The 21,850-nt window shown below is 40.1% G+C and overlaps 2 protein-coding genes across 9 annotated transcripts in view; one reads left to right on the top strand and one right to left on the bottom strand.

Moving 5' to 3' along the window:
• The first annotated feature begins 1,587 nt into the window (after positions 1-1,587).
• Positions 1,588-8,957, top strand: ccdc106a (coiled-coil domain containing 106a). Of its 3 annotated transcripts, none has more exons than XM_018736038.2 (8): positions 1,588-1,750; positions 2,299-2,371; positions 2,952-3,050; positions 5,612-5,803; positions 6,244-6,294; positions 6,593-6,781; positions 7,040-7,228; positions 7,474-8,957. In XM_018736038.2, the coding sequence occupies exons 1-8, from the start codon at positions 1,736-1,738 to the stop codon at positions 7,788-7,790; spliced, it is 1,125 nt and encodes a 374-aa protein (XP_018591554.1). In that variant the 5' UTR covers positions 1,588-1,735; the 3' UTR covers positions 7,791-8,957. The 3 variants fall into 3 exon arrangements, with proteins under 3 accessions (XP_018591554.1, XP_018591571.1, XP_018591562.1); XM_018736046.2 differs by having other exon boundaries at positions 1,591-1,684; XM_018736055.2 differs by lacking the exon at positions 2,952-3,050.
• Positions 8,958-11,454: 2,497 nt separating this feature from the next.
• The window catches only part of LOC108924543 (mucin-5AC-like), a 72,856-nt gene continuing 62,460 nt past the window's right edge, over positions 11,455-21,850 (bottom strand). For 2 of the 6 annotated variants that reach the window (XM_029260190.1, XM_029260188.1), the window contains exons 3-18: positions 20,580-20,879; positions 19,999-20,067; positions 19,766-19,813; positions 18,824-18,880; positions 17,792-17,860; positions 17,246-17,314; positions 17,066-17,110; positions 15,738-15,821; positions 15,615-15,633; positions 15,418-15,434; positions 15,056-15,099; positions 14,688-14,754; positions 14,214-14,251; positions 13,896-13,962; positions 12,874-12,920; positions 11,455-12,421 (exon numbers count right to left, since the gene is read on the bottom strand). In XM_029260190.1, coding sequence (XP_029116023.1) covers positions 12,329-12,421; positions 12,874-12,920; positions 13,896-13,962; positions 14,214-14,251; positions 14,688-14,754; positions 15,056-15,099; positions 15,418-15,434; positions 15,615-15,633; positions 15,738-15,821; positions 17,066-17,110; positions 17,246-17,314; positions 17,792-17,860; positions 18,824-18,880; positions 19,766-19,813; positions 19,999-20,067; positions 20,580-20,879 — 1,133 coding nt within the window. In that variant the 3' untranslated portion in view covers positions 11,455-12,328. The remainder of the gene's footprint in view (positions 12,422-12,873; positions 12,921-13,895; positions 13,963-14,213; positions 14,252-14,687; positions 14,755-15,055; positions 15,100-15,417; positions 15,435-15,614; positions 15,634-15,737; positions 15,822-17,065; positions 17,111-17,245; positions 17,315-17,791; positions 17,861-18,823; positions 18,881-19,765; positions 19,814-19,998; positions 20,068-20,579; positions 20,880-21,850) is intronic. The other 4 variants (XM_029260189.1, XM_029260191.1, XM_029260192.1 and 1 more) reach the window with 4 other exon arrangements.

Here is a 21,850-nt window from a genome sequence, read left to right as displayed (position 1 = left end):
GGCCAGTATTGCATCACTAAATGCTACAGTGCTGTTTACCAGTTTTTCAAGCTCAAGGCTTGTTGCTTAATGTGTTCCTGGATCGGGTTTTACATTTAAAACATTTGACACTCAACGGCCATCCACTAACTGAAGCTGTCACTTCAGACATCCATAGATAACATGTTTATATCAATATGTAGAGAATTTAATTATTACAAGTGACCTTTATATATTTGAATGTGCCAAACTACACTGTTAAATGGGGAGAAAAAGCAAAAGGACACAAAGACCTCTGGCAGGAGAGACCAACGAATGAAGTTACATAAGTTACGAGCACAGTCTTGCCAGCCAAGAGCGGTTCCCAGGAGTGGTTTCTGTTGACCATTTCAAGTGGACAGCTGGAGCTTTAGGGTCCACTGTGGCTCCGCTTAGTCATCCTGCGGCTGAGGGTGCGTGCCAGCCGGTTCACTGCGGTCCCTATGTAACCAAGCTCTTTATGCGAGGTCAAAGCCTCAATGTTGCCAGTGTACCACATGACCCATCCCCCGAGAGACATCATGACCAGCAGTGCCCCCGAGTACACGAGAAAGTCGCCAAAGTCCCTGCCCTTGATCTCGAGGGGAGCGAAGACTCCTAAGAGAAGTGCTGTGACTCCCAGTAGGTCCATCAACAGGGCAAAAACCAGGGCAACCTTGCAGTGGGACAGGCCTTCATAGCGGGGGGCCATAGCCACCTGAAAGAGGGACAGAGGAAATTCACAGCCAATGATGATATCAGGTGAAAGGTCAAGCCAGCAGCTATACTTTTCTGGAATGTGGCACAGATCTGCATACCACACCAACCAGTAAATACTATAACTTTGCAGGTACACATCCACAACAGCAGGGTATGCGACTAAGTCTAGTGTACGTGTAAGTAACTATAACTATGGTGTTATCAGGGAAAATTGCAGAACACAGGTGAAGGGAACAAGAAAAAAGAATGGGAATTTATCAGACATACGTAAATGCAGTTATCCGCACTTGTTAGTGACTCTCAGGCATGATGATAAACACAAGTAGAAGTACTTTACTGTTTACACGGCCCTCAGAGAACGACCTCGTGCTCTAGTCTTAGCAGCCACCTGTAACACACGCAGGCTACAGTCACAAAGCTGAGTCCATAGGCTATATAACAATGTATTAGTCTCACCTTGTACACCCTCCAGTTTTTTCCTCAGCTCTTCTACTGAGTTTTATTACTAAAAAGGCAAAAACAAAGCCGCCCGAATAAAGCTCGTCTTCCGGGTGCAGCGCGCGCGCCGAGTGCCTTACCTGAGCCCCGCCCTTCCACCTATTCACCTGGATCCGTCAAGTCAAGATGCACACACAGCAGCGTTACAGCCAGGCGAACCCTGAGAAGGTTCAAATATATAATGAGATGTACCACGTTTTATGTAAAGGTAAATTAATTCTTGGGTATATATAACGAACACAAATTTACATGAAATGCAGAGAGAATATACTGAATTTAAGATTTTCGTGACGGTCCCTTAAGGCTCCTTTCGTTTTTTACAGCCTCGGGTAATTGGTAGACAGTCTCAATCTAACGTGTGACCGGAATTGAGTCACGGCGAGGGTCGGAAACAGCCCTGAGATAACAAGAATTACTAGTTATTGTTAGCTAGCGGCTCGGTGCGAGAGAAAAGGAAAGAAAAGACAGTGTGAGTGGAGGGGATCGGGAGGCGCGTTCATGTGTAAGGAGTGCAGAACTAATGGACGCGGAAATGGTTTGTGTACATTAATTAATTTGAGAGAGAATGAAATGTGTTAGCATGCTGGTGCTGGGTTCCTCCGCACCGTAGGAGACCTGTGTCACCCACCGTGCGCTGCGGGTGACAAGTTCCGCGTCGGTGCGCGCTGTCTCTGTGCGTCCGGCGCTCGGCGGGAGCGCGCGTCTGCTGCTCAGGTTCTCGCTCGGCATTAATTAGAGCGTCGGGGTCGCGCTACGGTGTTGATGAAAGTACCTGGCGGGCGCGAAACGGGACAGCCTCATGACCTGCACTAAGACTGTGAAATAAACGTTGTACTACATTGTAATAATTTGTTCAGATTTTATTTCTGAAAGTGATCGTTGACAAGTGTTATAAAATGAGGGAAAATCCGCTAGTCCGGTGCTCAGGTCGAACTCATGACATCTGTGTTCTCGTGTTTGAACAGGAGCGGACTTGTTGTTTTGTCGAGGGACTGCACGTACTACGCGCTGATATCTTCCTTATAGGTTATTTCCCTCTAATAATTACTTTTTTGCTAATTATTTCGAGTTTGGCCCGAGCAGGGAGAGCCCTCAGCGAAGGAGCATCAGGGTGTGAAGGATGCGGAGACGAGCAGCTCGACGACGCAGATGCACAGTGGGTTTCTCCTATTTATTTACCTCACAGATTTCTTCATTTAGTTAGTAAATGCTTCTCTCAAAGCGACCCACACTTAATACTTCGCAACATTTACCTGACATTTTTCGCCAACTTGACAAACAATAACGGAATCACTATTAAACTCCCTACAGTCATTCATTCACCCATGTTTGTGCACCAGCTGTGTAAAACATGATACACGCTATGGTCTCCGGTTCACCTGAAACAGCTCTGTCTTTGGATTGTGGGAGGAAATGGGAGCACCCGAAGGAAACTCGGGGAAGGCGTGCAGACTGTACCCACAGACCGAGCGGGGGTCAAATCGGGTCAGCCACACTGTGACTATCGAGGTGGCTACACACGACACCATTGTGCCGTCCATACCACCCGTCTTATTGCTCCCACCACTGTAGGTTTTGTGTTGGTGACACGTTGACGTGGACGTGCTTCTCAAAGGTTTCTCATTTATTAGAGCTGCACATGAAAGTCATGAGTTTGCTCAGTTGGGTGGTGTCTGCTGAAGTCGCCTCGGTGCACGGTGCTACTGTTCCTCTTCTCCTCCTCCTCCTGTCTTCAGCCCTGAAGAATGAAGATGGCTATGAAATTTCCATCCCCTTTGAGGAGAACAACTTTGAGCCGCCCGGGTTCTTTAACCACACTGAGCAGAACTTTGAAGGTAGGACTTGAGGTGTTCTTAGTTTAAGATTTAAAAAAAAGAAAAGAAAAAAAAGGCCTTATTAAATACAGGGGGGCGCGGTGGCGCAGTGGGTTGGACCAGGTCCTGCTCTCCGGTGGGTCTGGGGTTCGAGTCCCGCTTGGGGTGCCTTGCGGCGGACTAGTGTCCCGTCCTGGGTGTGTCCCCTCCCCCTCCAGCCTTGTGCCCTGTGTTGCCGGGTTAGGCTCCGGTTCCCCGCGACCCCGTATGGGACGAGCGGTTCCGAAAATGTGTGTGTGTGCCTTATTAAATATTCCGATGGGTTTAAATGAACATTGGAGGAACGACATAGAACTCCTGCAGTTGTGATTGTTTCACACGAGTCCTTGGCTTACTTCACAGATCAGAAGCAAAAACGATGTAAACGTCTGATATCTGAAATAGGCAGCAGATGGCATAATGATTAAGGCTGTCCCCATGGACTCTGAAACTGGGAAGCTTCAATCTGCTCGGAATTGATACAGTAAGAAAACCCTGCTGTAAACGGGTGAACTGTTCCAGTTGCTTGTTGCGTTGAACAAAGGCATCGATTGAAGTGTATTAATTATTCTTCTCATCCTGTCACCTAATTTAATGCTCTTTTATTTTCTGTGAAAATGTTGCCTGTGTTACCAAATCATAATTTCAGTACTTTTTCCAAAGGATTCTAGAGTCATAATTATCTGGCAAATACAAGCTTGAGGACTGAGTGCATTGTAATATGACAGGGTGAAAATGTTAGCATTTTTATTCACAGTACAGCCATATAACATTCTTGCTTTTCATAGAAGGATATACATGCCTGAAGTCTACAAGCAACAGTAGTTTTTTGTTTTTTTTCTTTTTTTAACAGTCATGGCTTACAGTTTAACATTTTCCATTAATAGTTTAATATTTACCGACCATAAAGGCTGAAGCTCCATAAGAAAAGCTAAAACTTAAGTGTCTGTCCCAGGATTTTGAATTTATTCTGTCATGAAATTCTTCATTCAAAATGCTTAATGGTTAATTCTTTGTTGTTCCATGTTCATAGCGATGTTATCTTCACAGAAAGGCTCAGAACTTATAAAACTGAAATTTATCTAAACTTTCTTTCAACAGTAAAGTTTTGTATTATTCTGCCTATTAATGTTGTTGTTGAATTTATGTAAAGTTGTCATTGGTGGAAGCTGTTTTAAATGGGCAGTTAAACCTGAATGTCTTGGTAGCCTAATATGCAATGCAGTTGGTAGTGCTGGTGTCTCAGTAGGAATGGATGTAGCTTCAGTCCCCTCTCAGTCTGTACAGAGTTTCTCTGTGATTGTGTGGGTTTCCTCCCAGAATCCAAACACGTGTTTTGCCCAAATTGACTCCAAATTGCCCATAGCATGTGTATTAAATTACTTAGCTCTATAAATAGTTGAATGACTGTAGGGTGTTTAGTGTAGTATACCTAACATTGTAAGTCATGTTGGATAAAAGTGTCAGCTGACAACTACATAGTAATCAGTTGTTGCTTAGGACCAAAGCATCTGCTAAATGGGAAAAAATGTGACCTGTTTAAATATTGAATGGATGCTAAACTGTGGATAGATTGCTTTAGCCTCATGTCAGACTTAGAACTTTAGCTTTCTTCATATTCTTTTCATGTATTCTTTCACTCTACTTGACACCTCACCCTAGAAACACAATTGAGACTGGAAGTCTCATGGGTTTTGTTTGTTAAAAAAAAAAAAAAAAAAAGTCTAAAGTCTCTTTAGACTCTAAAGTCACTTTTGCCACTAAATCACAGCTAGTAAAAACTTAACAAAGTAACCCTATTTACAGCTTAAATTCTGTAAAAATATGTAGCTATAATAAAAATACTTTTAAAGACATTTTAATATTTTTACCAGGCAATGCTAAATAACAGATTTAAAACAATTGAAAATAAAAAAATACCTTGTCTCTATAAGTTCTTAATCTAGATGTTGACTGATTCATCCCAGAACTGCAACTTTTTTCATTTTATTGATCACAGACACTCAAACACCAGACACAAGCTATAAGCATTGTGAAAGCCAGTTAAATTAAACTTGTCCCAAACTGTTTGGGTATATATTCCTGACATATAGATGCTGGGTGCCTAAATACGGCTTGTGATCATTCTGCTGTAGGTAGACAATAACTGGAATAAAAATAAACAAAACAAATAAACTGGAAAATGTCTTTGAAAATTTGCAACTCATCTTTTAGTAAAATGAGAAGCTACCATATATATTGAGACCGTTGCTGGTAGGATTGCCTAGTTGTAAATGTCAGAGAACAACATGCATGCTGTCCTCTTGTGAGAGAACGGATCCATACGCTGGGACTTTTTACACTCTCCCACAGCAAGGAATACTACTTGGTATTTCAGGTGTAAATGTATTACTGATTGAAAGTTTGCAGGACTTTCTGGTACTTCAATCATGTAAGCTTTAATGCCTGAATATAACTAAATTATCAAATACTTCACATACTTTCTTTTCGAACAGAGCTCTGTAAATACATGTTGATGACGCTCCAACCCTTTTTGATTTCAGAGTCCTCATCAGGTTTGCCGCCCCCTGGGAGCTCCTATCTCCTGATCACAAACCTGCGCACGCAGCTGCAGATCTCCCTTGAGAAGAACTCCTGGCTGCAGAAACGCATTGAGGACCTGGAGGAGGAGCGGGACTTCCTCCGCTGCCAGCTGGATCGCTTCATCTTTTCCACCAAGAGCCAGGAGAGGAATGGTAATTACAGGGGAGACATGAGGTGTGTTTGGGTGTGGCACATTATCAGGGACTTTTCCATGAGATTTTCCACAATGCTTTTCTAGTTTGTATCTCTGAAGGTTCTTGTTTGGAGACTAAATTTCTTATAATGGATGGAGTGTTGTATTACATGGCAGGAAAGGGCCCATTGAGATGTTCAGATTTACTCTTGCACCTCAAAACCAGTCCTTTGCTGTGTTCCTCTTTCAATACCCATAATTCATTGTAAAAGGTTTTTGTGTTTATCTGTGATGTGCTGTTTGAGATATAGCTCAAAGAAAAGTAAACTGAGTGAAGGTGATGCTGAATGTTGTCAAGAGAAGTGCATTAAAATGGCATCAAACCCACTCCACTGGAACACTGCTGACATGTCACCTCAGCAGCAGTTTAATGTTTTTTTTTTTTTTTTGTGTGTACAGGATATGAATCAAGAACTTTTTCCTGGGGAAGAAAGAGAGCAAATGAAAGGGGTAAATTTTCCTCCTTTGACATAGGAGGTGCAGTGTTCACCTCTGGTTCATAGACTGCACTTTCTTTAATTTCTTTTTCTGTCTCTTTTATGTTTGCTGATTCTTGTTTTCAATAACGCTTTGAATCATTGAGTTAAAACACTGTCTACATAGTTGTCTTTTGAATTTTCACCTCTTGTTTTTTTGCTTTTGTAATGGCTTTTCTGCATGTGAATTATGTAATGGCAACAGCTAGGTTAATTTGTAAATTGGCAACATCATAGCTATGATTTCAGTTTCTTAAATTGATTTCTTTCAGAGCTCCAATGTTCCACATCTCGTCGATTGTATTCCCGAAGGTCTACCCCTTCAGGCCTTTCCAACAGCAGTACAGCTAGTTCCAGTCAGACAAGGAATCCAGCGGAAACAGAGCTGTCCTCTACAGCCTCTGAACAGCTCCTCCAGGGACAAGCTGGGAACAAAAGCAAGCCCATAAATGACATACCTGGTGAGGTGGCACAGAGTATGGCAGTTTGTCTTGGGATCAGGATAATTGTACAGTTCTGCACAGGGGTGAAATACAAGGTCAAACTTGACTGCCAAATTTGAATTCCTAACTGTGGAAAGTTTAAAACCATACTCCTGACCCCAAAAACTCCTTTTGTGTTGTTGATTTTGTGTGTGTGTGCATGTCTCCCAGATGGGATTTGATGTACTTTTGTTGTTACTGAGGAATCAATTTATAGCTTTTATTGTGTTATGTTAGAATCCTTGTCACTACTTGGAGAGGAGGAGTTCTTTGAAGAAGATAGCTACTTGGGGGAGGAGGGGATGATGCCTGGGGAGGAAGTGATGGCTGAGAACATGAGTGTGAGCAACCTGGGATCAGGCTCCAACAGTGGGCTGATGAGGAGGCGGGTCTTCCGAATTTCTCGTGCGAGGGAGAGACAGAGAGGTAAGAGGTCTGCTGTGCTCTTTATCCTGTTAATGCAGGGACTGAACTCTGCCATTACATTGAGTCTCTTTGTGAGTTATTCTGTACAAGTCTCTCTCTCACTATATCTAACTTGTTTAAACAGTTGTTGGCACTTGTTGTTCTTGTTACTTAAGATGCCACTGTACTAGAGGTAATGGGTTTCTGTTGCATCACATTGAAACCACCTGAAAATCCAACTTTCTTCACTCTTCCTCCATTTCCAGTGAAAGATGCTGCAGGTGTGCTCTTTCGGTACAAAAAGATACTTATGACCTACCAGCGGCTAAAGAACATGTCCAAGGCCTTCCAAATCCATGGAGTGGACCGCAACACAGTTGCTTCAACAACACCCATTGCTGAGCTGTTGCTTGTGGCTCCTGAAAAGGTGGCGGAAGTGGGCGAATTTGACCCCACCAAGGAGAAGCTCCTGGACTATGCACGTCGCTGCTATGTTGCCCTAGATGAGCAGACTCTTAACAAAGTACAGGAGCTGAAGAAGAACAACCTGCTGCTGCCCATTTCCTACAGGTTCAGGCACTGAGGGGGCTGATGGGGTTCTTGGGTACAGTGGGCATTTGGTTCTTTACAGAGAGGAGGTAATGGAAAGAAGAAATCGTACATGTATTCACATACACTCAGAGATTTTCTCAGCCATGGAGAAGCAGTACAAAAGGGTTTTCAACAGAAAATGGCAGAAGAGAGCATTGAATATTTTTGGTTGTTAAACTTACTTCAGGATACTCTGGAAAGAGTAGAATGGAAGGGGTTATGCTTTATGGTGGCATAAAACGAAAACCTCTGGTCTCACAATGGAAGGAACATGAGTGCAATAAGGAAAGATGCATCCTTCACAGGCCCACATGCATCTCCCTTACTGAGCCCTTAAACTGAGCACCTTTGTAAATGCATTGTGGAAGAAGTTGTCAAACTGAAACATAAGTATACATATTTTGATGTTTCTGACAGAACTAAGGTAAATGGGTATAATGCAGGTATGTTTCTGTGAATCCCTAGTGTGCACGCTAAGGGCTTTGGTAGAAACAGTGGTTAAATTGCTGGACTTTCATTTTCTCTGTCCCTCAGTTCATTTGTCAGTGAATGTCATTTGTGTTTTTGTTTCCTTTGTTTTTTTTTTAGGTTAAAAGGAGGAGAGGCAAAATAATTGGATGAATGCTACTCTGAAATATCTGCTGTAGAGTAATGCACAACACTATTTTGTTGTACCATGGTACATGTTGTACTGTACTTCTGTGACATTTATTAAAATGCATAGCATATTGGAATTCTTTTGCAACAGAGCGAGCATATTGTTTTAAGTGCTATGCTGTACTGTAAGTTGTACTACACTAAGGTAAATTAATATTGTACTTTTTTTAAATTTACAAATTTGCACTAATTTCTTACATTGCCAATGCATGCTTTAATGATATAAAGAAATATAATTAAAATGTTATTGATAACGTTTGCAATTCAGGTAGCTATGCACACTGAATTGATATAATGAAACTTACTATGACTAGGGTGAAAGAATACCTGTCATTATCAAATTAGGTTGCACATTCTGTGATTTAACAAAAAAAAAAACACTACTTTTTCACATTAGGCTGTAAGGCAGTAGCTCACTGGATAACTAATGCTCTATAGTTCATAAAATGCTCTAGTATAATCAGCAATGCTTTTAGCTGTAGTGTAGCTGTGTAGTAGCGTGTGTGTGTGTGTGTGTGTGTGTGTGTGTGTACAGTTGAAGACAGTTTCTATATTTAAGTTCTTTTTTTTTAAGTGCATTGAAGTATATTTTCTTTAACTTTTTATAATTTTCTGAAAACTATTTTGTGAAAGAGAGAGCCTGTAATGGCTTAATTTAGAGGATGCTCTTTGCCTGTCACTACTCAGAACTCCTCATAAATGTGTTTGTCACTTGTGCAGTCCAGCAAGCTGTTTGCAGATGTGCTCGATACGGGTCAGGGAAATAGGTTTTCAGGTTGCCTCAGGAACCAGTCCTTACATAATACATAGTACATGTTGTGGAACTCAGAGGGTTATTGATGATCATCTGCAGCAATGTAAAATGTAATTTCAGTCTATAAATGAGAGTAGCAAATATATTCTAAAATGCAAGGGAGATGTTGGCTCTACTGGAGGGGAAAATGTGGATTGTACTAATTATAGTGACACTAAAGTTTGAAATGCAAATAAAGCATTTCCTTTCTTACAAAACTGTTTTTTTTTGTTCCCCATAATGCAACTAGGTGTGTCATTACAGGTATAATTTTGAAGTAGTCCCTGTCTGAAATACAATCCTAAAAATTATATCTAATAAAATGGCATATAGACAATCTCTATTAAAACTTACTACTTTAGTTTGATATTCTTGGTAACATGATTTACTTGAGGTCACTGTTCTAAATTTATACCCATTGTGTGATGGTGTATTCTACAATCTGTGTGAGAGCAAGATAATTATCATGGAATTGAAAATTGTTTGCTGGGTTTTATAAGAGTTACACTTTTACCTTACGGGCATCTAAACATCTGTTATGAATTTTCAAAGATGTAACATTTCTCATTTTATTTTTAAATGCATTTTCTTCGCTGCTTGATTTTCTGAAATCTGTTGCAAAGTGAAAAATTTTACCATTAGAGGGCAGCGGAACACATGTGGAATAGGAACTCAGACTCTAAATTGCTCCAGTAAAATTTCCCAGCTCTGTAATTTGGTAAATAATTGTAAGTAACTGAAAATGCTAAATGATTTGGAGATAATCACGAGGTAGATGAATAAATGTAAATGGAACTGTGTGGTGGGAGAGTAGGGAGCGCTATGGACTGATTATGGTGGGTGTACTTTTAAATTATAGCATTATCCTAGACATTTTCAGAAACCACCCATACTAGTATGTTTTTTTTTTTTGGACTCTACACTTAACTAAATTCTGACAAACATGTAATGCACTGGTCACTTCCTTGTCTCCAGTTTTGTTGGTTTACCATAACACATTTGGGATTTAAGGTGAAACACTTTTGAATACATTCTCCCCATGTGACCCTCCATTACAGTGTAAGTCACGCTCCTTTTCTTTCACCCCGTGCAGTGCTGAGTGGGAAAACAGCACTTTGAATGCTGCAGCAGATGAGGTTGTAGTTTAAAGTTTGATGGTGGATCTCCAATAATGGAGATGCATTCATGCTGTCCAAGCTTTAGTAGGAAAAAGTTGATAAAAGCACCTTACGTTATCCTGACAGCAGTTAATATACCATTGTTACCTCATTCATATAAATACACGTGTATGTGCTTGATTTCATTTAAAATTCATTTACATGCCAAGCATCTTTGTAATGCTGTGGAGCAATAGGTGGTGCAGCAGTTAGAACTGCTGCCTTGCACTCAAAGGACCCAGGTTCAACACCCCCCCCCCCCACTGCAGTGCCCTTGAGCAAGGTACTTGCCCTAAATTTCTCCACTAAAAATAGTCAGCCCTACAAATGGATGCAACAGCGTAAGCTGATTTGGAGAACAACTATTAGCTAAATGAACAAAATAGATGTAACTAAACATAGATTATCAGCAAAGCAAAACAATTTACCACACCGTGTGTCACGGGTCTTGGGTTCGTCATACACAGTGATAGCAACATTTTTTGACAGCTGTAGATGGTTTCATGAGCTATACTAAAGTAATTTGGTCAGGACATTCCGAACAACTGCTGAGTTTAGTACTTGTACAAAAATAGGCAACTCTGCCTTCTCCCCTAGAATCGCAAACCAATATCACCTAGTGGACAGACTCAGTTTTGCACTGTATGGTCATGCTGTAAATAACCTGCTCAGTTCCCCTCCCCATAGCTATTACCATGGTAGAGCATTAGATTCTCGTCAGCTTTTATTATTCAGACCAGTTTATTGTATAGCTATATTATATCACTACCTTTGGACCCAAAAGGTAGCAGGTTCAAATCCCGTGAGCAAGATACTTCCCCTAAATTGCTCCAGTAAAATTACCCAGCTGTAAGAATGGGTAAACAATTGAGAGTAATTTAACATTGTAAGTTCCTCTGGAGAAAAGTGTCAACTAAATTAATACACGTACATTTCCTCCCTCATTTAAAAATGAAAACATTACAACTGATGAATGTATTACTTTTATTGCAGAACAACCATAAGTGCTGATTTAAAATCAGTGTTTCCACTTGGACTTATATTTGCATCTCTTCCTCTCCTGTTTTGCATTACAAAGCTTTATGAAAAGTGAAAATGTTAGTATGGATGAGTCACACAGCAGTAGGCGGTCATGGACAAACTAAAATGAGCAGAATAAAGAAACTAACATTTAAGGTACTTATTTTCCAGAAAACAAAATGGACATTGAGACAGGCAGTCTGCCTTAGACTGGTGGCATCAGCCCGGGAAAGCTTGTTTAACGAAGCTTAGCACGAAACTGAGTAAAACTATAGCTATTAGTATGAAGACACTGCAGTTTTTCTAACGCCAATAGATGGAGCGGGGATGATACCAGCCTCTAAAACTGTGTGTGTTATTAAATAACTGGATAGAGAGAATTCAGCCTTCAGACACACTGGTTTCCGTAATAAAATGAGAGCTTTAATATTTCAGTATTATCTTAAGTCAAAAAAAGATTATTTGGTTATGCAGAAATTTAAAATGAATTCATTCTGTATTTATTGAACTGATTGCTGTGCTGCAAGGTTTGCTTAAGGAATGTTATAATAAACGAGCATACAACTGTAGTATATGTTTCAAAGAGGGTGGAAGTTAAAGGATAACATGCTAGTGCAAAATAGAATTGCTTTTTTAGTGATTAATTTAACATAATTTTGTGCAGAAAATAAGTAATTCAAAGTGAATTGGAAAATTCGTATTTCCCAAATACAGAAAAATAATCAATTATCAAAAATCAACTTAGCAATCATACCTAACACACATACAAACTGGATCCCCAGCAGAGAAAATCCATATAGCAATATGTAACAAGCAAACAGACAGTTAAACACGAGCTCAGAAGAGCTCATTCGGTCCAAGTTCTGGTCCAACCTCCTGGGCAGATTTCAGGTTATGTCTGAATCAGTGCTTCTGCAGAAGGCTGTAGACCAGGTCCTGTTGAGCTGAGGCAGAGGGCTGATCCTTAATGGTAGCATAGACGTGGTGTTCATAAGGCTGTGTAAGGGGAGACTCAGATATAAGATGTATAAAGACATTGGTGTATCATTTATACAGGTATTTATACACACACACACTGTCTGAACCACTTGTCCCATATGGGGTCGCAGGAAACCGGAGCCTAACCTGGCAGCACAGGGCGTAAGGCTGGAGGGGGAGGGGACACACCCAGGATGGGACGCCAGTCCACCCCAAGGCACCCCAGGCAGGCTTCGAACCCCAGACCCACCAGAGAGCAGGACCCGGTTCAACCCACTGCGCCACCGCGCCCCCCCCATATTTATATATAATGTATGAAAACATTGATTGTCTGAGGTTTATTTCACCGAAGACTAACATTCATACAGTGCAGGTTTTCGTTTACACGCTCTGCCACTATATGAAAGATGTCATTGTGGTTTGAAGTCCAGTAAACTAAACTGATCCTCTATTCCTGTAGTTCTGCTTACCACGGTATACAGAGGCCCCTCCGGGGTCTCCCCTTTCTTAACAGGATCTGAAACAGGAAAATCATAATTCTATTTCTGCATAACATTGCTGTTTCCTAAAAACATTAATAAATGAAACATTTTCATGTTAACTAAATTTAATATTTAATACATATTTCGATTTGTATTGTGAGAATACTCTTTTGATGTCAACATTTTGAAGTTCTACCTGTTTCATGTTGATTTAAATGAGCATGAAGGAAATCCACTGAGTAAATCCCATAACTATTCATGTGTCACATATACATTCTAATTTTCATAGATTAACAAAGGATCATAACTGAAAAACATACAAATTTTCTGAACCCACAGATGATTTCTCATGTGTGGAAGGGAAATTGTGCTCCGAAGAATTGAGGGGTATTGAGAAAAAGAAAAAGTAGTAATAATTTTGTGCACTAAATTGGCAGTATTTTTCTCTCCTCTACACATCTCCTCTGCATCCTCTACACATGTCAGCTGAAGTTTTTAATAATAAATTTTCCAAAGTTTTATATTAAAACACAGGGTTCCTGTACCCCTTTTTAAGGATAAAATAATCACTCGCCAGAATCCTTGCAACTCTGAAAATGTTAAAAAAATAATCCAGAGCATTGCAAAATGCTGGCAGTCACTAGCAATGATTCGCACACAAGAAGCACAAACTTGAAAATTCACTGGAATTTTAAAGAATAAGTGATGAACTGTTTTAAAAACAGGGATGCACAGTGGTGCTGCAGGTAGTGCTGGTGCCTCAAGGTGCCTGGGCTGCTGCGAGTAGACGGCAATCAGACTGTGTGGAGTTTGCATGTTCTCCCCATGTTCACCTCTGGGTGCTCTGGTTTCCTTCCACAGTCCAAACATGTTTCTAGTTAACTATAACAATCTATGCATTATATGTGAGTGAAAGTGTGTGATTGCCCTGCAGTGGATTGGTGAATTAATCCATAGTTTAATAATATTGATGAGCATGTCGCTGATGTACTCTTCCTACCTACACTTACCAAATAGCTGTGAGCCAGAGCATGAAGGGGGGTCTGCAATGATGCAATAAGTTTCATCTGTTCCAGGCTGAAATGGCGACAGAGCGATAAAAACATAGACTTTTATCACAGACACACTGCTAGACTAACTTCCAAATAAATACTGTATAGCCACATACTTATTTTATAAGTACAAGTATAATACTTTATATGTCCAAAGCAATGCTTTGAAGTATTCAGCTAAACCATATTATTGTCATCATATTGTCATTCTTATAAAAATCTGTGCTGAAACAGCACTTTCAGCAGCAGTAAAGATAATTCACAGAATAAACTTACTGTCTCAGTGCCCAATTTATCTGCTTTCATAAGGTTACCTGCAACATGAAATTATATCAGTTTCATTATTTACTTCCTTATTACAGAAAATTATTTTAAGCGAAATTCAATGTTATCCTTACTAGACCTGGATATTTTATTGAAAAAAAGTCAGACAATTTAGTGTATTCTTAGAGGCTGCAGTAAATTTTTTTTGTCCAGTCACATCAACCTGTGACTTGAAGCACTCTGTTTCTGGGATTTAAACTTGACACATTCAAATGATTATTTTAACCAGTAACATGAAAAAACACAGAGGTTCTTACTTTGCTGAAATAATCATGTTTCGGTCAATGAAAAAAATTCAGCTCGTTTGATCCCGTAAGGTGGGCTGGAAGATATGCTCTCTTTGAGAGGAGATATCACAAGCACTTTGTCAGAATGGAAAAACTAAGGGCTGTATGCCTTCTGTCTCTATGATGCTTAGTAACTCACCATCAGGCTGAATGTTGGGAGTAGAGGAGATGCTGGTGATGATGGAGCAGGTCCCTTCCGGAGCACACTAACAGGCAGAGGAACAGGCACTCGGTCAGCTGTACCCGTCACACTCTCTCAATATACGGTATATCATTCCACTGCAAATATGAGATGACTGCTATGTGAGAAAACTTTTGAGAATAATATTTTAGCAGTTATATTGGCAACTATTTTCAGCGCTTTCACAATCCTCTCAGCTCACTGAACCAGAGCGATTGCTGCTAATCTCCGGCAGTCATATTTTCAACCAATTAAAGGTCTCGGAATATCTAGTCTAGTGGTATAATGCCATGCAGCACAGATGTGGGTACCCTATTTACACTTACTGTGTCCCCAATCCGCAAAGTGTCTCCATCGTTTAAAAGGAAACCTGTGAAAGAGCACACCACACATTGGATCGAAACGTACAGCTGTGCCATGTACTGAGAAACAGTTTAGAGAAAGTTCTAGACCGCTAAGACCACCTCTGTGGAGCAAAGCTATGGCTAAAGCTCCCTGTGCAAAACAGACCTTCTGTGCTTACAGATTAAGCCTTTATTTGGATTTTGGGAGTTTCTAGGTTCAATAAAAAATTTTGGGGTGCAAATCTATACCTTACATTTAAAGAACTTAATTGCGAAGCTTTTTCAGCGCAAGACATGCAGCTTAGTCGCGTATCATGATTTACGGTTATGCCGAGTGCCTTTACCTGGACCTCTCTGCTCCCTGTTAAGTGAAAATAAGACAGATAATCAGTTACTTTACAGGAGACAATATGCTTCATTAGTAATTTTATTAATGAAGGTCAGAGGGGAAAATGCAAATCACAGAAAAGAAATCAGGAAACATCATGAGATTGATGATATATATATATATATATATATATATATATAAAATAAACCTCACCTTTTGATGATTTTTTTCTCTGAAAAACAGAATGCACATTATGAATCGTACTGTATTGAATGATTCCAGAATAAACATATTTCCCTAATTTGTATGTAATTCTCTACAGATAGATGCACTCACTGAATTTTATGCCTAGGCAGATGGCTGTCACTCCCAAGAGAAGCACACAGACTGCAGAAGCCACTCCCACAACCACCTGCTGACCTAATAAAAAATAAAGGATATAGACAAAAAAACAAAAAGTCTCCTTTTCATCCTCACATGGGTGGTGTGTGTGTGTGTCTTCCTCAAGCTTAGGTCCTCTACCAGAAGCCTTGGAGTTTGAGGGTTCTGCACAGTATCTTAGCTCTTCCTAGGACTGCACTTTTTTGGACAGAGACTTCAGATGTTGTTCCCAGAATCTGCTGGAGCCCCTCTCCCGGTCTGGGGGGTCACAGCCCCGGGTGCTTCTATTACCACTGGGAGCACTCTTGACTTCACCATCCACATCTGCTCCAATTCTTCCTTCAGCCCTTGGTACTTCTCAGTCTTCTCATACACCTTCTTTCTGATTATGCTGTCATTAGGATTGCTACATATATCACAATTACCCTCTTCTCCTCCTTCTAAACCATCACTATGTCTGGTTGGTTGGTTGGCCGGCCAGCAACTGCTTGTGTCTGCATATATAGACATACATACATACATTTTATATTTTTCTATATATAAAACGTCAGTGATTTTGACCATGGCATTATTCTTGGTGCTAGATAGGCTGGTTTGAGTATTTTTGTAGCTGCTGATCTCCTGGCATTTTCACACAAAATAGTCTCTGGAGTTTACTCAGAATGGTGCAAAGAGCAATAAACATTCATTGAGCAGCAGTTTTGTGGATGGCAACCTCTTGTTCATGAGAGATGTCAGAAGAGAATGGCCAGACTGGTTTGAGCTGACAGAAAAGCTATGGTACTCTGATTAGCACTCTTTACAACTGCGGTGAGTAGAAAACCATCTCAGAATGCACAACACATCGAACCTTGAGGTGGATGGGCTGCAACAGCAGAAGACCATATCGGGTTCCACTTTTGCGTGTTGTCACTTTGACTCCTCGCTTCAGTCCAGTCATAATACTGGAAGAGCTAACCTCAGTGACTGCATTTTGAAAGTAACAAAGCAGAACGGTTGTCCACAACTTAGATACTCTTAAGAACATTTCTCATCGCAGTACATCATATAGTCCAAGAATACTGTAAGCATCTACATTAACCAAAAATAAAATATCCCTGGCAAAATGTGAAGGCTATTGTGTCTATAATACCTTACACATTATAACATTCATACTACATATTGTATACTATGTTATATTTTTATTTCAAAATATAACATTTCTGATAATTCATTCATACAAATGTGAATTTGTATGAATTTTAAGGAAGTTAACAGTAAAATAGTTATTGGAAAGACCATACCTTGTGGTGGAGGTTCTGTCACAGAGGTTGTGTTAGAAATGGAGCCTTCAGAAGGGGAAAAATTCACAATTATATAGTAATGATAACAGTAAATGGATGCTTTTGCCAAGTGTGTTTTACAATATCAGAATTTTTGGACAATGCATGTATAACCCAAACCAATACAAAAATTAAACTCACTTGACTGTGGAGTTGCTGTGATTTCAGAAGTCAGTGCAGACCTTGTTGTGGAAACTTCTGGGGAAGAATCTGGTCATGAATTTGAATATGAGAATGTGGCACACTGAATAACTTCTGCTTACAATACTTTATTTATAAATGTAAAATTTCTGTCCGTGCAAACATGTACTGTGCATCATTAATTCTGAGAAAATAAATTATTTTTAAGTTTCTACACATTAAATGAAAGTATAGGAATTACAGGAAAGAAAATACCGTGTGATGGGAATTCTGACCTAGAAATTATGTTAGAAGTCAGGGAACCTGGAGTCAGTGGAGAGAGTTTTAGCTTATGACCCATAAACACTAAATGCTGAAGCTCAAAATAGGACATACTGTAAAAATGGTTCTTAGCCCATTGTTTCATATTATCTCAGATTACTCCAATAATTGCTGTTATTATTATGCCTTGTTATGTGCCTGATTCATGACTCTAAGGTGTCTTCCAGTGAAATAATTGTGGAAGAAGACATTTACAAGTCATACAAACACAAAATCATAACTCACTAGACTGTGGAATCACTGTGGTACCAGAAGTCGGTGCAGAACTTGTTGTGGAAACTCCTGTGGAGGAAACTGTTGAGAGAAACAGTCATTATACCTGTTTCTCTTCACGTTGTAATGACTAAAATGCTTATCCATAATAGTGAGAAGCTAACATCCCGCTCTGTGCTTCTAAAAATTCATATATTACTACTGTTTTAAATAATCTCAAATGCTGAGAGAGGTTTGCTACAAAAAACAAATCTGAACAGTCACCTTCCTAAAAGGAGGTCCTGTTCTTTTTTTATTCTCCAAAAACAAAAAGTTCAGCTGAAATCACCACATCAGCCCAAATGCCCATGATGAAGATGTGAAAACGAACTCGAAGGACAAATATGTATGTGATCTATCCAGTTTGAATAGGATTATGCGGTACATTGAGCACCTCCTGCTTACGATATTTCAGAAAAATATAAAAGTTTTGTCCATGCTAATGGTGTACATTTTGTCTATATGTGTGATTATTAACTATTTGAAAACGAAATTAAAGGGGCGTATAGTAAGTGTAGGAAAGAATATACCTTGTGTTGGAAATTCTGTCTCAGAAATGGGGTCAAAAGTCATTAAATGTGCAGTAAGCAGAAAAAGTACTGAATTCCAAAGCTCAAAATAGAGCAATAATGTAACACGCACGCATTTTCTGAACCACTTGTCCCATACAGGGTCGCGGGGAACCAGAGCCTACCCGGCAACTCAGGGCATAAGGCTGGAGAGGGAGGGGACGCCAGTCCATCGCAAGGCACCCCCAGCGGGACTCAAACCCCAGACCCACTGGAGAGCAGGACCCAGTCCAACCCACTGCGCCACCACACCCCCAATAATGTAACAATTACCCAAATAAAGTTTACAATGTCACAGAAATGAGAAACAAAGAATAAAACATGGAATAAATACATGATGCTGCTGATACTGACGACTATTATTACTGATGCAAAAAATATCAAATTTTTGGGAAAATAAATGCATAACCAATACAAAAATTAAAATATAACTCACTTGATTGGGGAATCTCTGTGGTACTAGAAGTCAGTGCCCAGCTTGCTGTGGAAACTGCTGGGGATGAAGGAGTTTAATAAAGTTAAAACAACATCATTATTATTATTATTATTATTATTGTTATGGTGGTTGTGGGTCACTGTCATCCATCTGCCCCGTTATTGCTTTGCATCACATCACTTTGCCTTTCAGCATAACTTAGTTCTGATAAAGCTAAGATGTCTTGTGTTTGGGGGTGCGGTGGCGCAGTGGGTTGGACTGGGTCCTGCTCTTCGGTGGGTCTGGGGTTCAAGTCCCGCTTGGGGTGCCTTGCGATGGACTGGCGTCCTGTCCTGGGTGTGTTCCCTCCCCCTCCGGCCTTATGCCCTGTGTTGCCGGGTAGGCTCTGGTTCCCCGTGACCCCGTAAGGGACAAGCGGTTCTGAAAATGTGTGTGTGTGTCTTCAAACACTGTTTTGGAATTAGCCTTGGATTCTATTTGTACCTGTTGATTTGTTATTTGTCTAAAAAAAAAAAAAGAAAATCAGTGTGCCTAGTAAAACAAAAATATGCACTCTGGTTCCTCTACTGATACCAGAGCTGTCAATGTAAAGGAGCCTCAGTTATTAGTTCTTTAATCCTACTATAGTTACACACACACACATTTTCTGAACTGCTTGTCCCATTCGGGGTCACTGGGAACCAGAGCCTAACCTGGCAACACAGGGTGTAAGGCTGGAGGGGGAGGGGACACACCCAGGATGGGACGCCAGTCCGTTGCAAGGCACCCCAAGCGGGACTCGAACCCCAAACCCACCGGAGAGCAGGATCCGGTCCAACCCACTGCACCATAGCGCCCCCCGTTATAGTTACTACTAGTTCTAAATTTTGTCATTATGTGTGATTATTAACTATTTGAAAATGAAATTAAAGGGGTGTATAGCCAGTGTAGGAAAGAATATACCTTGTGTTGGAAATTCTGTCTCAGAAATGGGGTTAGAAGTCATTAAACCTGCAGGAAGAAATTCCAAAGCTCAAAATAGAGCAATAATGTAACAGTTACCCAAATAAAATTTACACTGCTGCAGAAATAAGAAACTAATAATAAAGTATGGAATAAATGCATTATTCTGATACTGACGATTATTATTAATAACTAATGGAAAAATGTCTAAATTTTGGGAAAATGTAACTCACTCGATTGGGGAATCACTGTGGTACCAGAAGTCACTGGACATCTTGTTGTGGAAACTCCTGGGGATGAAGCTGTTAAAACATTATTATTATGGTGGTTGTGGGTCACTGTCATCCATCTGCCCTCTTATTCCTACACATCACATCACTTTGCCTTCCAGCATATTTCTAGCTGTACTAGAAATAAGAAGCTGTCTCATGTTTTCAAACACTCTTTCGGAATTAGCCTTGGATTCTGTTTGTTACATGTTGATTTGTTATTTTTTGTAAAAAAAATTCAAACAGTGTGATTTGCAATATTAAAATACGCACTCTGGTTCCTCCCACTGATACCAGAGCTGTCGATGTGAAGGAGGTTGTTATTAGTTCTTTGTACAATATTAGTAATTAGTTTTATTTCTACCACATAGTACAGTCCAGACGGATACAGTAAAGTATAATTACATAACTACGTATTTCTGCCTTTTACCAGAAATGTCTGGTTTGAATGGGCAGTTTGTTAACCGAAACAAGAATAAGTAAATAATGTTTTCATGCAGTGACAGAAGTATTCAGTAAGTTTTTGAAATGTGACAGTGACTCACCTGGTACAGAATAGCTGTCACTGCGTGGAGAGCGATGCTCTGTGTCTGTTTCCACACTGTAGTCACAGCTCACATTCCTGCTGCCCACGGTCTGGAAACGCCTCTCGAGATCATCACACTTTATGTAAAAATGACACACTGTTGATTTAGTCCATGTTGAAATGAAGAACTCAGGTGTGTCTCCAGTGTACAGGTAACATGTGACTTTCTTCTCCATAGACGTGTTGGTCTGACAGACCACAGTGACAGTCCTGTCATCACTGACAGTATTGACACTGACCACTGGTTTCACTAATTCTCCTGTAGAGAGAGGAGACACGCAGACTCAAATTTTACCAATGAGAAGACATTAGACGCATACATGCCGTAACCAGTGTGTCATATATTCTCCACATTGACTCAATGCTCAGAAAGACTAAATTTAACCACTTAAATTTCAGACCTTACACATTCATTACGCATTGCAAAATGTCAGCTATGCTTTTCTGTTCCACTCATAGAACAGATTTACAGATGAAATTGACAACTGCATAATGACTAAATAAAAATCACTTCATCCCTCTCATGACATAAACACTGATCAGAAGGCTTGTGAAGAACGGTCTATGAAGGTCATCTTGTTACCCGTCACTGTGACAGACTCACTGTGTACGGAAGGTTTATTCACTCTTCTAACCTCCACAGCGTCGAAACGCTTTATTTTAACCAGAGTGTTTGCCTCCTCATCAGCCCATCTGAGCAGCTCTCATCCAATTCAGGAGAACTGGCGCTTTAAGGGTCTGATGTTCTCCTGCTACTGTTTTGTAGAAATAAGTGAGACGCAGAGAGAGATGGAGATCCTTTGCAGATCAGCTCCATGGAGTCTCTCTCCATGATCACTGCTTGTCTCACTGACAGCACAGCATCCTGTGTTCTTCCTACAGTCAGATGATCCAGCCTTACTAAATATTACATGTTCAGGGCAATGAACCTGACTGATAAAGACTATTAAAATATGACAAATTTTTCAGCATGTTTTTTAACTGAAAACTTCAACTGGGTTTTTAACCAATTTGTCCTTCATGAACAGCGATAGTATTTTCATAGCTAAGTAATTTCTTATTAGAGCATAGATTAGTGAGTACTTTAACATGCATGTATTCATATTTTGGTGGTATACAGCATACTGGGGTAAATTTAATCCCGGATGTACGACTTTGGAAAAAGTCTCTGATTTTGATATGTATAATCTGCAATTGGAAGGAACCTCAGTGGCAAAACTGAGCTCTGCT

The sequence above is a fragment of the Scleropages formosus genome, chromosome 18 (assembly GCF_900964775.1).
Source record: "Scleropages formosus chromosome 18, fSclFor1.1, whole genome shotgun sequence".
Lineage (NCBI taxonomy): Eukaryota > Metazoa > Chordata > Actinopteri > Osteoglossiformes > Osteoglossidae > Scleropages > Scleropages formosus.
This window is presented reverse-complemented; position numbering and strand designations above follow the sequence as displayed.

Excerpts from the sequence above, each read along its gene's own strand:
- ccdc106a (XM_018736038.2), top strand. Across the intron at positions 5,804-6,243 it reads CAAGAGCCAGGAGAGGAATG|GATATGAATCAAGAACTTTT; the intron begins GTAATTACAGGG and ends TTGTGTGTACAG. Across the intron at positions 6,295-6,592 it reads AAAGAGAGCAAATGAAAGGG|AGCTCCAATGTTCCACATCT; the intron begins GTAAATTTTCCT and ends GATTTCTTTCAG.